Below are 13,730 nucleotides of genomic sequence, written 5' to 3' on the forward strand. Positions count from 1 at the left end.
TTACGCCCCCATGTCATCCGAGTTGAGGACGACAGGCCCAACACGCCCGCCCTCGAGCCTCTGCCGCGCGGGCACCGCCGGCTGAAGGCAGCCGCGGACGCCCGCGAGCAGCTCGGCGAGCGCGCCCTGCCACCCGTCCGCCTTGAGCGAGCCGCCGCCACCGCTGGTTGCGGCGGCGCGGGTCGAGCGAGAGCGCGGCAGCTCCTCCAGCGCCTTGGCCGGCGGCGACGGCGCGAGGAACTCGGCCGCCATCGCCTTGAACCGCTCGTCGCGGCGCGCGATGCACTGCATCACCACGTCGAAGTGCTGCCCCTCGAGCTCCAGCTCGAGCGCCGACGCCCCAAACTCGCCGAGCGAGCCCTGGATCTGCACCATCCGCTCGAGCGCGCCGAGCGCCCTCGCGCCGAGCACGCGCTCGAAGTCGTCGCGGATGTGCGCGAGCGAGGAGCCCTCGTCGAGCATCTTTCGGAAGTCGGACGCGTTCTCGTACTTTGCGAACGCCGCGCGCACCATCGCCGAGCGGCCTCCCGTCAGCCGGTCGACCACGGCGTCGTCGACGTTGCGCAGCCCTTGCGTCATGAGGAAGCTGAAGTACGCCCCTCGCTCGCTCGCGCGTACCATGAGTATGGCGGGCTCGCCGCGCTCGCCGGCAAAGGCGAAGGGCCGCGGCGGCTTCGGCGCCCTCCCTCCCCACTCGTCCCACACCAGCTGGATGAGCTGCTTGTGCACAGCGATCCGGACGGCGGCGGCGCGCGTCGCCTCCTGCGCCTGCGCGATGCTCGGGCGCGCAGGCAGCGAGGCCTTGGCCAGGACGAAGGCGAGGGCGCCCTCGGGCGAGCCGCGCACCTCGTCAAGGATCCCCTGCAGGGCCTCGAGCCCGCCCGCGTCGCGCGCGCCGCCGAGCTGGATCGTGGGGCCGATGATGAGCGACTCGGCCGCCATCGCGAAGCTGATGTGCACGTGGCGCGAGAGCTCGCGCAGGAAGCCCGGCATTGCGCCCGACTCTGGCGGGTCGATGAGCACGAGGCCGCGCGGCCGCCCGCCGAGGCTCCGCGCGATGAGGGCGACTCTGTGCGCGACCAGCGCGCCGAGCGAGCCGCCGATCAGGTCAAAGGGCGAGTCAGCCAGGTAGGCGACCAGCTCGGCGGCGTACGCCTCGGAGAGCTGCTGGATGGAGGTCGACCCCTCGACGACGCCACTCCAAAAGGCGGGGTGGCGCAGCGCGATCACCTCGCGCTCGAGCACGTTGGAGGGCTTGTACCACCGCTCGTAGCCTTGCTCGTCGCCGACGACGCTGTGTGCTATGACGAGCGGCGGCGCAGCCGGCGCCGCGGCAGGTTTGCCGCACAGCCGCACGAGCGACGGACTGATGTACTCAGCCTGCTCGGCTCCAGCGTGCTCGGTCCGATCCGTGGAGGTGGGCGCAGCGGCCGTGGCCGACGCCTCGACCGACTCCCCAGCTTGCGCTCCTGGCCCCGCCTCGGGCGGTGCGGCCGTGGCACTCGCGCCAAGGTGCAGAGCGAGGGAGCGCGCCGTCGGGTGGTCAATGAGCAGCGTGCTCGGCAGCTCGTCGACGCCCGTCGCGTGCTGCAGCTGGGTGCGCAACTCGACCGCGCCGAGCGAGTCGAGCCCCGCATCTGCGAGAGGGACGTCCGCATCGACGCTGCCACTCATAGCGCCACCGATGATGTCGAGGATAGAGTCGAGGTTGAGCGCCACAGACTTCGTGTAGCCGCCAGCCGCCTTCTCCTTGAGCAGACGCCGGTTCTTCCACGGCAGGAGCAGGCCGGGCACGGGGCCAGCGGCTCCCCGGCCGAGCAGCAGCGGCCACTCGGCCGGCCACACCGCCACGACGCGGTCGCACCGCGCCAGCGAGGCGTGAAGGGCGTCCCACGCCATCGCACGCGTGACGGCGCCCATGCCGCTCTTCGTCGCCCGCTCGTCCGCCCCGTGGCGCGCAGCGTAGCCGATCTCGGCGACGGCGCCCCACTGCGTGCCGAGCCCGCCCAGGCCCGCGTCGCGCCGGCAGTGCACCAGCGAGTCGAGCCACGTGTTGGCCGCAGAGTGCGGCGTCGCGGCGGCGTTGCCGATGAGCCCCGCCACCGACGAGTAGGCGTGGAAGTGCTGCAGCGCGCCGGCGAGGCTGGCCGCGTGCAGCCAGCCCGCGCCGTGCACCTTGGGCGCGAAGACCGTGGCGAAGTGGCCCATCGTCTGGTTGCGCACCGTCGCATCCGCAAGCAAGCCCGCGGCGTGGTAGACCCCGCACAGCGGCATGCAGCTCTGCTGCACGGCGCCGGCAAGCGCCCGCACAGCGGTGGCGTCAGACACGTCGCAACGGGCGGGCGACACGGCAACGCGGCTGGTGAGCCACGCCCAGTCCGCCTCGCTGCCGCTCTGCACGCGCCCGCTGCGACACGAAAGCACCAGGTGCTTCGCGCCACGCCCGACGAGCATGCGTGCCGTCAGCAAGCCGAGCCCGCCGAGCCCACCCGAGAAGAGGTGGGTGCCGCGATCGAGCTCCGCGCGCCGTGCGCCAGGCGACCGCTCGCCCACCTGGGAGACGATGATCGCCTGCGTCTCGAGCAGCAGGCCGTCGCCGCGCATGCAGTGGGAGCTGGCAAAGCCGCTCGCCGCCAGGATCTGACGCCAGTGCTCCCACGACAGCAGCGGGCTCGGCTGGTTGGTGCGCTCCGGGTCGCTCGCAAACATCCACCACCCGTCGGTCAGGCCAAACGTGGTCTGCAAAAATCCACTCGTTCGAAGCAGCTCATTCAGAAGAAGGAAGCCCCCGTCGCAGAGCAGGCGGCGGCAGTTTCGCAGCGTGTTGCGGATGAAGGGCGTCGCGTGCAGCACGTTGGTGGCGATGGCGAGGTCGAACGATCCCGAGGCGAAGCCCTGGAGGCGCGAGTCGGCGTCGATGTTGAGCAGCTCAAAGCGCATGAAGCCGGCGTACTCGGCAAAGCGCCGCTGCGCCTGGTTGAGGAAGACCTCCGACACGTCGGTGAACATGTACTGCTCGCACACCCGACGCAGCCGCGGCAGCACGCTCGATGCCGTGCCGCCCGTGCCGGCGCCAACCTCGACGACGCTCAAGAAGCGGCCGGCTGGCAGGCTGGCAATGATGGAGTCGATCGCGGCCACCACGCACTCGTTGTAGAAGCGAGCGTTGACGGCGTCCTCGTACACGGGCAGCGTCAGCTCCATCGACCCTCCCGGGAAGAGGAGCTCCTGGTAGGCGACGGTGCCGAGGAGGGCGGCGGCGAGCTGGGAGGCACATCGTTGAGTCAAGCCAACCTCAGGCCAGAGCCGCGGCGACACTGCGAGCACGTCTTCGTACGATGCGGGCTCTGTGGGCGGCTCGATGGCGGCGCACCACTCATGTAGCAGCCGGTGGTGCCACTTGGGGATGGCAGAAGGGTCCAAACCGCTCAGGGCGCGGGCGATGTCGTGCCTCACAGCCCTCTCAAGCACCTCGTGGGCGTCCGTCACCTGCGGCAATTCCTCGAGCGCGCGCACCGCGTCCGACACGTGGGCATCAAGCAGCTCGCAGAGCGGCGCAAACGCCACCGCCAACGAGCTTGGCGCACCCAACCGGACAGGTATCGTGATCACCACCTTGCCGAGGTTTGCGCCGCCCGAGAGGAACCGGAACGCGTCTCGTGCCTCGCGCTCGATGCCGAAGCTGCGGAGCGGGAGGCCGTGGACCACAACCGCCTCGAGCCGCCGCGCGAGGACCTGCAGCACCTCTGCAGAGTACCAGTCAGGGTCGGCGGGGACGTCGAGCGCCATGTCGAGGACGGAATAGGCGCTCGGCACGGCGGCGGCGGCTCGCGCAAAGCTCCACACGGAGCGCTTCCCGATCTCTTCGAACCGGCCGGCCGGCGCAAGGAGCGCGAAGGAGGTGGAGATGAAGTCCGCGGACAGGCTGTTGAGCACGCCGTCCAGGCGCCGCCCGCCAAGCTGCGATGCGAGCGAATGCCCGCACGAGGCAGCTTGGCGAGAGCTCGCAGTCGAGCGTACGCCGCAGCACCGCAGGAGGTGGTGCTTGCGCGGGGCGCCCGCGGTGCCAAAGAGCCGGAGGCGAAGCCACGCGGCGTACTCCGAAGCCGCCAGGCCAACGCCGCCGGCCGTAGCGTGCACGAGCAGCCGCCGCGAGCCGACGAGCCGGGACCGGACGAACGCCACGTGCACAGTGCACCAGGTGCTGATCAGAGTGGTCGCGGCCTCAAAGCTCACCGCGCTCGGCTTGCGCACCTGCAATCGCGCGTCGCAGCACACATGCGATGCGAGGCAAGCATTGGAGATACCGAAGCAAGCGTCGCGCTGAGCAATGTGAGCGACCTGCGAGCCCGCGTGCTCCACCATGCCAGCGCAGTCGGAACCCGGGTCGGCTCGAGGCCCCGGATACTGATCCAAAACGATCAGGACATCCCGGAAGTTGAGGCCGACCGCATGCACGGCGATGCTGACCTCGGTGGGCGCCACCTCGTTGCCATCGCGGGACGAGTGGTCGCCCCGAGGCTCGAGCTTGAGGTTCGCGAATGAGCCGCGGGGCTCGCAAGTCAGGACGATCGACTGCAACGCCGCCGGCGATCTCCGCAAGGTCAGCCGGCGAACGTGCATCGAGCCGCCGCGGAGCGCCGCCTCGTTCTCGGCGGCGGGTCCCACTCGCAGGCCGTGGACGAACCCGTCCTCGGATGCCAGCGCGCGCGAGCGCACGAGCTCGGCCGCGCCACGCAGCGACTGCGCGCACCCGAAGTCGAGGTCCAGGTTGTACAGCGGCAGCCCGGCTGCCTCTTGCAGACACGCACGCGCAAAGCCCCACAGACCGGCGTGCTCGCTCGAGCTCCGCCGCACGGAGGCGACGGGCTGGGTCAGGTGCGTGCAGACCCACACCGGCACAGCGGCGGGCAGGTCCATCTGCCACTGCACGATGGTCAGCGCCGACGCGATGCTGCCCAGCGCGGCCGCAGCCCGGGGCGGCGCGACGAGGACGACGCCATCGAGAGCGCCGGCCTCGCGCAGCTCCGAGGCGGACCCGCTCTCCGCGCGCCGAGCGATGCTCCGCCCGAGCGCCGCGGCCAGCGTGCCGCGCCGGTCGCCCACGAGCAAGACGCGGGCCTCCCGGCTCGGATCGGCCGCGGCGGAGGCCACCGGAGCCCACTCCGTCGCAAAGTAGCCAACCTTTTCAGTGGCCTTGGTCTCGGGCTTCTGTCGCCAAGCAAAGAGGGTTCGCTTAAAGCGTAAGGATGGCCCCCACGGGACCGCTACGTCATCGCCAGAGATAGTCAATAGATGGTGCACAATGGTGCCGCTGTACCCAAACGAGCTCACGCCGCCGAGCCGAGTGGCGTTGCCGCCCTCCCACGTCGTCGCGAGCTGCGTCTGGTGCAAGACGCGGACGCTCTCGATCGCGGAAGCCACGTGCGGGTTGAGCACGCGGAGCTGTGCGTTGGGCGACGCCTGATCGGTCACCAGCTTCAGCCCGAGGCGAAGAAGCCCCGCGGCACCGGCAGCCGCTTCGGCATGGCCCGCGTTGGCCTTGATGCTGCCCACTGCCGTGATGGAACCGTGCCCTGCAAGCAAGGTCGCGGCGAGCGAGCCCACCTCGATCGGGTCGCCGAGCGACGTGCCAGTGCCGTGCGCCTCGACGCAGCTCAGATCATCGCAGGTCGATCCGGCATCGACGAGCGCTGCCTCAAGGAGCGCCTGCTGCGCCTTGCCGTTTGGCGCGGTGAGGCTCGCGCTCTTGCCGTCTTGCCGCACGCAGCTCCCGGTGGAGACGAGGGACGACTCCGACTTGGCGTGCGACAGCAGTGTGAGGGCACAGCAGGACTCGCCACGCGCAAAGCCATCAGCGCGGGCGTCAAAAGTGTGGCAGCGCCCCCGCGCCGACGTCATGCCAGCCGTCGCAAAGCTTGTCCCCAGCGACGGCAGAAGCATCAAGCTCACGCCAGCAACAACTCCGCCAGAGCACTCGCCGAGCTGGGTAGCACGCAGTGCCGCGTGACCAGCCGCAAGCGTAGAGGAGCAGGCAGTGTCATACGACGCGCACGGACCCTGGAGGCCCAAAATGTAGGACAGCCGTCCAGATGCGATCGAGTGGCTGCTACCCGTGGCAGAGTAGACGCTGCTAGCGAGGGGCGAGTTCGTGACGAGGAATGCAAAGTCCTGCGTTCCAATACCAACGAACACGCCCATGGTTGTGCCAATTAGCGTGGTGCGCTTCAGCCCGGCACCGTGCAGCGACTCGTAGCCCCGCTCGAGCAAGATGCGCTGCTGCGGATCCATCACTGCCGTCTCGGCCGCGGAGATGCCAAAGCACGCGTTGTCGAAGCGGTCAATGCCGCGCGCAAACCCACCGTGACGTACTCGGCGAGCGATGAGCTCATCTGGGAACTGCAGCTCGTCTGGGCACCACCGGTCAGCAGGCACCTCCGACACCACGTTGCCGCCCGTCGCGGCGACGGCTCGAGCCGCCTCGAGAGTGGTGACGCCCTCCGGAAGGGTGGCAGAGAGGCCGGCGGCGCAAACCGCCTCGGCAGCGCGGGCGGAGGCATGCGAGGGCGTGGCGGCGGCGGCTGCCACCGGCGGCGCGCCCTTGTCGCTGAAGAAGGAAGCCAGCTGACGCGCAGTCGGGTGGTCAAACACCAGAGTGCTCGGCAGTGGCACCGCGTCGCCAGCCGCCCGCTGGAGCTGGTTGCGCAGCTCGACCGCGCCGAGCGAGTCGAGCCCCGCCTCCATGAGAGGCACGTCCGCGTCGACGCGTGCGCTCATTGTGCCCTGCAAGATCTCGAGCACCCCGTCGAGGCTCAGAAGGGCGGACGAACCCGCCGTCGCGGCCGGCTGGGTCGCGCTGGCACTCGCCGGAACGCCCGGCGCCGGCGCTGCGCGGGCGCGCTTCGGCGCCGCTCGGCCGCGCCGGTTCTTCCACGGCAGGAGCAGGCCGGGCACGGCGCCGGCAGGTGCGCGGCCGAGCAGCAGCGGCCACTCGGCCGGCCACACCGCCACGACGCGGTCGCACCGCGCCAGCGAGGCGTGAAGGGCGTCCCACGCCATCGCACGCGTGACGGCGCCCATGCCGCTCTTCGTCGCCCGCTCGTCCGCCCCGTGGCGCGCCGCGTAGCCGATCTCGGCGACGGCGCCCCACTGCGTGCCGAGCCCGCCCAGGCCCGCGTCGCGCCGGCAGTGCACCAGCGAGTCGAGCCACGTGTTGGCCGCAGAGTGCGGCGTCGCGGCGGCGTTGCCGATGAGCCCCGCCACCGACGAGTAGGCGTGGAAGTGCTGCAGCGCGCCGGCGAGGCTGGCCGCGTGCAGCCAGCCCGCGCCGTGCACCTTGGGCGCGAAGACCGTGGCGAAGTGGCCCATCGTCTGGTTGCGCACCGTCGCATCCGCAAGCAAGCCCGCGGCGTGGTAGACCCCGCACAGCGGCATACAGCTCTGCTGCACGGCGCCGGCAAGCGCCCGCACAGCGGTGGCGTCAGACACGTCGCAACGGGCGGGCGACACGGCAACGCGGCTGGTGAGCCACGCCCAGTCCGCCTCGCTGCCGCTCTGCACGCGCCCGCTGCGAGACGAAAGCACCAGGTGCTTCGCGCCACGCCCGACGAGCATGCGTGCCGTCAGCAAGCCGAGCCCGCCGAGCCCACCCGAGAAGAGGTGGGTGCCGCGATCGAGCTCCGCGCGCCGTGCGCCAGGCGACCGCTCGCCCACCTGGGAGACGATGATCGCCTGCGTCTCGAGCAGCAGGCCGTCGCCGCGCATGCAGTGGGAGCTGGCAAAGCCGCTCGCCGCCAGGATCTGACGCCAGTGCTCCCACGACAGCAGCGGGCTCGGCTGGTTGGTGCGCTCCGGGTCGCTCGCAAACATCCACCACCCGTCAGTCAGGCCAAACGTGGTCTGGATAGAACTGCTCGTCCGAAGTGCCTCATTGACAAGAAGGAAGCCCCCGTCGCAGAGCAGGCGGCGGCAGTTTCGCAGCGTGTTGCGGATGAAGGGCGTCGCGTGCAGCACGTTGGTGGCGATGGCGAGGTCGAACGATCCCGAGGCGAAGCCCTGGAGGCGCGAGTCGGCGTCGATGTTGAGCAGCTCAAAGCGCATGAAGCCGGCGTACTCGGCAAAGCGCCGCTGCGCCTGGTTGAGGAAGACCTCCGACACGTCGGTGAACATGTACTGCTCGCACACCCGACGCAGCCGCGGCAGCACGCTCGATGCCGTGCCGCCCGTGCCGGCGCCAACCTCGACGACGCTCAAGAAGCGGCCGGCTGGCAGGCTGGCAATGATGGAGTCGACCGCGGCCACCACGCACTCGTTGTAGAAGCGGGAGTGAACTGCGTCCTCGTACACGGGCAGCGTCAGCTCCATGGACCCTCCCGGGAAGAGGAGCTCCTGGTAGGCGACGGTGCCGAGGAGGGCGGCGGCGAGCTGGGAGGCACATCGTTGAGTCAAGCCAACCTCAGGCCAGAGCCGCGGCGACACTGCGAGCACGTCTTCGTACGATGCGGGCTCTGTGGGCGGCTCGATGGCGGCGCACCACTCATGTAGCAGCCGGTGGTGCCACTTGGGGATGGCAGAAGGGTCCAAACCGCTCAGGGCGCGGGCGATGTCGTGCCTCACAGCCCTCTCAAGCACCTCGTGGGCGTCCGTCACCTGCGGCAAGTCCTCGAGCGCGCGCACCGCGTCCGACACGTGGGCATCAAGCAGCTCGCAGAGCGGCGCAAACGCCACCGCCAACGAGCTTGGCGCACCCAACCGGACAGGTATCGTGATCACCACCTTGCCGAGGTTTGCGCCGCCCGAGAGGAACCGGAACGCGTCTCGTGCCTCGCGCTCGATGCCGAAGCTGCGGAGCGGGAGGCCGTGGACCACAACCGCCTCGAGCCGCCGCGCGAGGACCTGCAGCACCTCTGCAGAGTACCAGTCAGGGTCGGCGGGGACGTCGAGCGCCATGTCGAGGACGGAATAGGCGCTCGGCACGGCGGCGGCGGCTCGCGCAAAGCTCCACACGGAGCGCTTCCCGATCTCTTCGAACCGGCCGGCCGGCGCAAGGAGCGCGAAGGAGGTGGAGATGAAGTCCGCGGACAGGCTGTTGAGCACGCCGTCCAGGCGCCGCCCGCCAAGCTGCGATGCGAGCGAATGCCCGCACGAGGCAGCTTGGCGAGAGCTCGCAGTCGAGCGTACGCCGCAGCACCGCAGGAGGTGGTGCTTGCGCGGGGCGCCCGCGGTGCCAAAGAGCCGGAGGCGAAGCCACGCGGCGTACTCCGAAGCCGCCAGGCCAACGCCGCCGGCCGTAGCGTGCACGAGCAGCCGCCGCGAGCCGACGAGCCGGGACCGGACGAACGCCACGTGCACAGTGCACCAGGTGCTGATCAGAGTGGTCGCGGCCTCAAAGCTCACCGCGCTCGGCTTGCGCACCTGCAATCGCGCGTCGCAGCACACATGCGATGCGAGGCAAGCATTGGAGATACCGAAGCAAGCGTCGCGCTGAGCAATGTGAGCGACCTGCGAGCCCGCGTGCTCCACCATGCCAGCGCAGTCGGAACCCGGGTCGGCTCGAGGCCCCGGATACTGATCCAAAACGATCAGGACATCCCGGAAGTTGAGGCCGACCGCATGCACGGCGATGCTGACCTCGGTGGGCGCCACCTCGTTGCCATCGCGGGACGAGTGGTCGCCCCGAGGCTCGAGCTTGAGGTTCGCGAATGAGCCGCGGGGCTCGCAAGTCAGGACGATCGACTGCAACGCCGCCGGCGATCTCCGCAAGGTCAGCCGGCGAACGTGCATCGAGCCGCCGCGGAGCGCCGCCTCGTTCTCGGCGGCGGGTCCCACTCGCAGGCCGTGGACGAACCCGTCCTCGGATGCCAGCGCGCGCGAGCGCACGAGCTCGGCCGCGCCACGCAGCGACTGCGCGCACCCGAAGTCGAGGTCCAGGTTGTACAGCGGCAGCCCGGCTGCCTCTTGCAGACACGCACGCGCAAAGCCCCACAGACCGGCGTGCTCGCTCGAGCTCCGCCGCACGGAGGCGACGGGCTGGGTCAGGTGCGTGCAGACCCACACCGGCACAGCGGCGGGCAGGTCCATCTGCCACTGCACGATGGTCAGCGCCGACGCGATGCTGCCCAGCGCGGCCGCAGCCCGGGGCGGCGCGACGAGGACGACGCCATCGAGAGCGCCGGCCTCGCGCAGCTCCGAGGCGGACCCGCTCTCCGCGCGCCGAGCGATGCTCCGCCCGAGCGCCGCGGCCAGCGTGCCGCGCCGGTCGCCCACGAGCAAGACGCGGGCCTCCTGGCTCGGATCGGCCGCGGCGGAGGCCACCGGAGCCCACTCGCACGCGTAGGACCAGTCGGCGGCCGGGGCAGCCTTGCCGGCGGCCGAGGCAGCCTTGCCGGCGGCGCCCTTCTTGAGCACACGGCTCTCGAAGTGGTCGAGCCTCGTCGCCTTCCCGAGGCCAGACAGGACGACGTCAGCCGTGGAGGCGCCTCGCCGGCTCAGCATCGCGACCATGTTGCCGTGCAAGCCGCTGAGCGCCGCCTCTGCCACCGAGAAGGGGAGTCGAGTCTCGCTCGAGCGCTCGCGCTCCATCAGAATCGAGGCCTGCAGCGCGCCGTCAAGGTCCGCGGGGTGGAGGAGAGTGCCCTCGAGGCACGCCTTGCGTCGGGGGCGCAGAGACGCGATCGCCGTGCCCGAGAGAGCCGACGCCCAGCCCTGAGCGAGCGTCTGGAAGGCGCGGCCGTACTCGAGCCCAACGGCGCGGAAGTCGCCGTAGATCCGAGCTGCATCGGCGGCGTGCGGGCAGCACGCGCGCTGCGCTGGCGCGGCGAGCGACCGCGCGCCCGCCGCGCCTCCCGCCCCGCCACCCGAGGGTGACGCCGCGCAATGCACCATCCGCTCGGCGAGGGCGGCGCCCGCGCCGCTGCGAATCTCAAGACTGTCGAGCGCACCCGACACCTCGCACTCGATGTGCTGGTCGGCAGCCGGCTCCACCACGCAGGGCTGCATGAAGAGGACGCGGCGCAGATGGCACGCACGGCTGCCCGCGTAAAGCGTGCTCGCCTGGCATGCGGCCCGCGCCAGCTCGAGATAGCCGGCCGCGGGGAAGATGACGCGGCCTTGCACGACGTGGTCGGCCATGAGGGCAACTAGCCGGCCCCGGGCCGGCGAGCGGAAGAGGTGGGCCTCGCCGGCGCGGCCCGGCTGCTGCGCCAGCGGGTGCAGCTCGTCCTGCCACGAGAAGCGCTGCCTGCGGTAGACCAAGCCCGGAGCGGACGGCGGCCGCGCCGGCTCGCCCGCGCGGGCCGAGCACGAGAGGACGGCGTGGACGATGGTGCCGCTGTAGCCAAAGGAGGAGACGCCTCCCACTGCCACCAACCCGCGCTCCCGCTGCAACCGCTGCGTAGGCAGTATGGCGCTCGGTCCTGCACCCCCACCGAGATGCTCAGAGACGAGCTCGTTCATCACCCGGAGCTGCGCGTTGCCAGCGCAGTCAGCCGACAAGACGTGAAGGGCCTTGCAGATGCCGAACAGCCCAGACATTGGCTCCGCGTGGCCGACATTTGCCTTGAGCGCCCCAACAGCGACGTGCCCCGGAGCCGCGCGGAAGAGGTGCGACAAGGCGCCGCTCTCGATCGGGTCGCCGAGCGCCGTGCCTGTGCCGTGCGCCTCAATCGATGCGACAGCAGCCGCGGTGACCGACGCGCGAGACAGGGCAGCGTTCATCAGCACCCGCTGGGCGGAGCCGTTTGGCGCAGTCAGGCTCGCGCTGCGTCCATCCTGCCGCACCGCGCTGCCAAGCAGAAGCCGGGCGGGAGCTCCCTCGCAAATAGCGTCACGTGTGAGGACGATCGCGCCGACGCCCTCCGCCCGGACAAACCCGTTGGCACTCCTGTCGTAGGTCTTGCAGCGGGCGTCGGGAGAAAGCATTCCCGCAGCGGCAACTCGTAGGGTCACAAGAGGCGACAGCTTCAGCGTCACAGACGCGACCAACGCCAGCGCGCACTCGGTATTGCGCATGGCGCTGGCGGCGCTGTGCTGCGCACTGAGTGCCGAAGAGCAAGCAGTGTCGAGGCTCATGCAGGGCCCCATCAGCCCCAAGCAGAAGGAGATGCGCCCCGCGGCAACGGAGTTGGTGTCGGCAGTCACGGCATAGACAGAGGCTGCGGCTTGTGGCGACTGCATCCGGGTCCAATCTGGCCGCTCCATCCCAACGTATACGCCGGTGTCTGTGCCGAGCAGCGAGTCGCGTCGCAAGCCGTGGCCGTGGAAGGCCTGATAGCTGAGCTCAAGGAGCAGCCGCTGCTGCGGGTCCATGGCAGCGCCCTCAGTGGGCGAGATGGCGAAGAGGGCGCTGTCGAACAGCTCAGCTTTGCACACAAACCCACCGCTGCCTGCAGCCGCCGCCTGCACGTCGCTGATTGAGCCGATGTCCACGTGCTCGCTGAGCACCCATCGCACGCGGGGCACTGCGCGGATGCCGTCCCCGCTCGCTTCGAAGCTCGCCATTGCTTCACCGATCGCCTCGGCTCCTCCTGGCCAGCGCGCGACATCCCCACCTGAGATCGAGATGGCTTTCTCCGCCGCTGCAGGCGACGCACTGGCAGTGGCAATCGGCCGGTTTGCGCCCGAGCAGCGCAGCTCTTCTAGCAGATGCGATGCGAGGGCTCGGGGAGTCGGGTGGTCGAACACCATTGTTGGCGACACCGCGACGCCCGTTAGATCGCGCAGGCGCGAGGCGAGCTCCGTTGCGGCTAGCGAGTCGATGCCAGCCTCCATCAGCGGCGTGGCGGCGCCGATGGCTTCGACGTCGCTCAGCTTGCGCACCGTCTCCAAAACGGCCTCCTCCATTCTCGTCGCTCTGACCGCTGGCGTCAACGTCGCCAGCTCCTGGCTAAAGTTGCTTCCGCACGCATTCTCAGTGCCAGAGGCTGCAGAGCTAGACACGGCGGCGCGCAGCTCCGACAGGAGAGGAACGTCTGCGCTGGGCACGCCCTCGAGCATGCGTGCGGTGGCCGTGGGCAGTGGCAATCGCACGGCCACGGCCGCATTGCTGAGCACCGACTGGAGTACGGCCTCGTACTCGACGAGAGAGATGGCAAGCATGCCTCGGAAGGACATCTGCCCTTTGGAGAAGGCAGCGGCTCCGATTCCGACGCCCTGCACGAGCGGGAACTGCACGCTGCTGGCGACGCACCCGCGGCTGCCCAAGTGGGCGGCCAACACGTCCAAGCACGAGTTGGCCGAGGCGTAGCTCGCTTGCCCGGCGCCGCCGAGCATGGCAGCGACAGACGAGTAGAGCAAGAATCCCCGCAACGGTGCCGTCGTCGTGCAGGCGTGAAGAAGCCTTGCGCTGTCGACTTTGGCCGCAAAGACGGCGTGCACGCGCGGCGCGAGGATGTCGGCGAGCAGACCCTTGTCGGCCACGCCTGCTGCATGCAGGACATGGGCGGTCCCACCGGCCGTGGCTCCAAGCAGCGCCTTGACATCGGCCGGCTTGCTCGCGTCGCACGCCAGGACAGCCACATGCTTCGCCGAGTCTCGCAGAGATTGCAGCATGTCGTGCAGGCCTTGGCCGTCGCGCACCACAGCGCCGCTGCGAGAGGTGAGCAGAATCGACGAGGCAGAGCGAGCAAAGAGCAGCGCCGCCTTGAGCCCGAGACCACCAAGGCCGCCAGTCACAACGACGGAACTTCTCTGCCTGGACGGACCGGCCAAAGTCGAGGTTTTCGTCACGCCGC

General features: G+C 70.2%; 1 protein-coding gene across 1 annotated transcript in view; it reads right to left on the reverse strand.

Moving 5' to 3' along the window:
- PKS6 (polyketide synthase) overlaps positions 1–13,730 on the reverse strand; it is a gene marked incomplete at both ends in the record, with an annotated part of 39,849 nt that continues 26,119 nt past the window's right edge. The window contains one exon of the mRNA XM_005792970.1: positions 1–13,730. This exon is cut by the window's right edge and continues 23,187 nt beyond it. Within this exon, the coding sequence (XP_005793027.1) occupies positions 1–13,730 (13,730 nt within the window).

The sequence above is a fragment of the Emiliania huxleyi genome (genome assembly GCF_000372725.1).
Source record: "Emiliania huxleyi CCMP1516 unplaced genomic scaffold EMIHUscaffold_104, whole genome shotgun sequence".
Lineage (NCBI taxonomy): Eukaryota > Haptophyta > Isochrysidales > Noelaerhabdaceae > Emiliania > Emiliania huxleyi.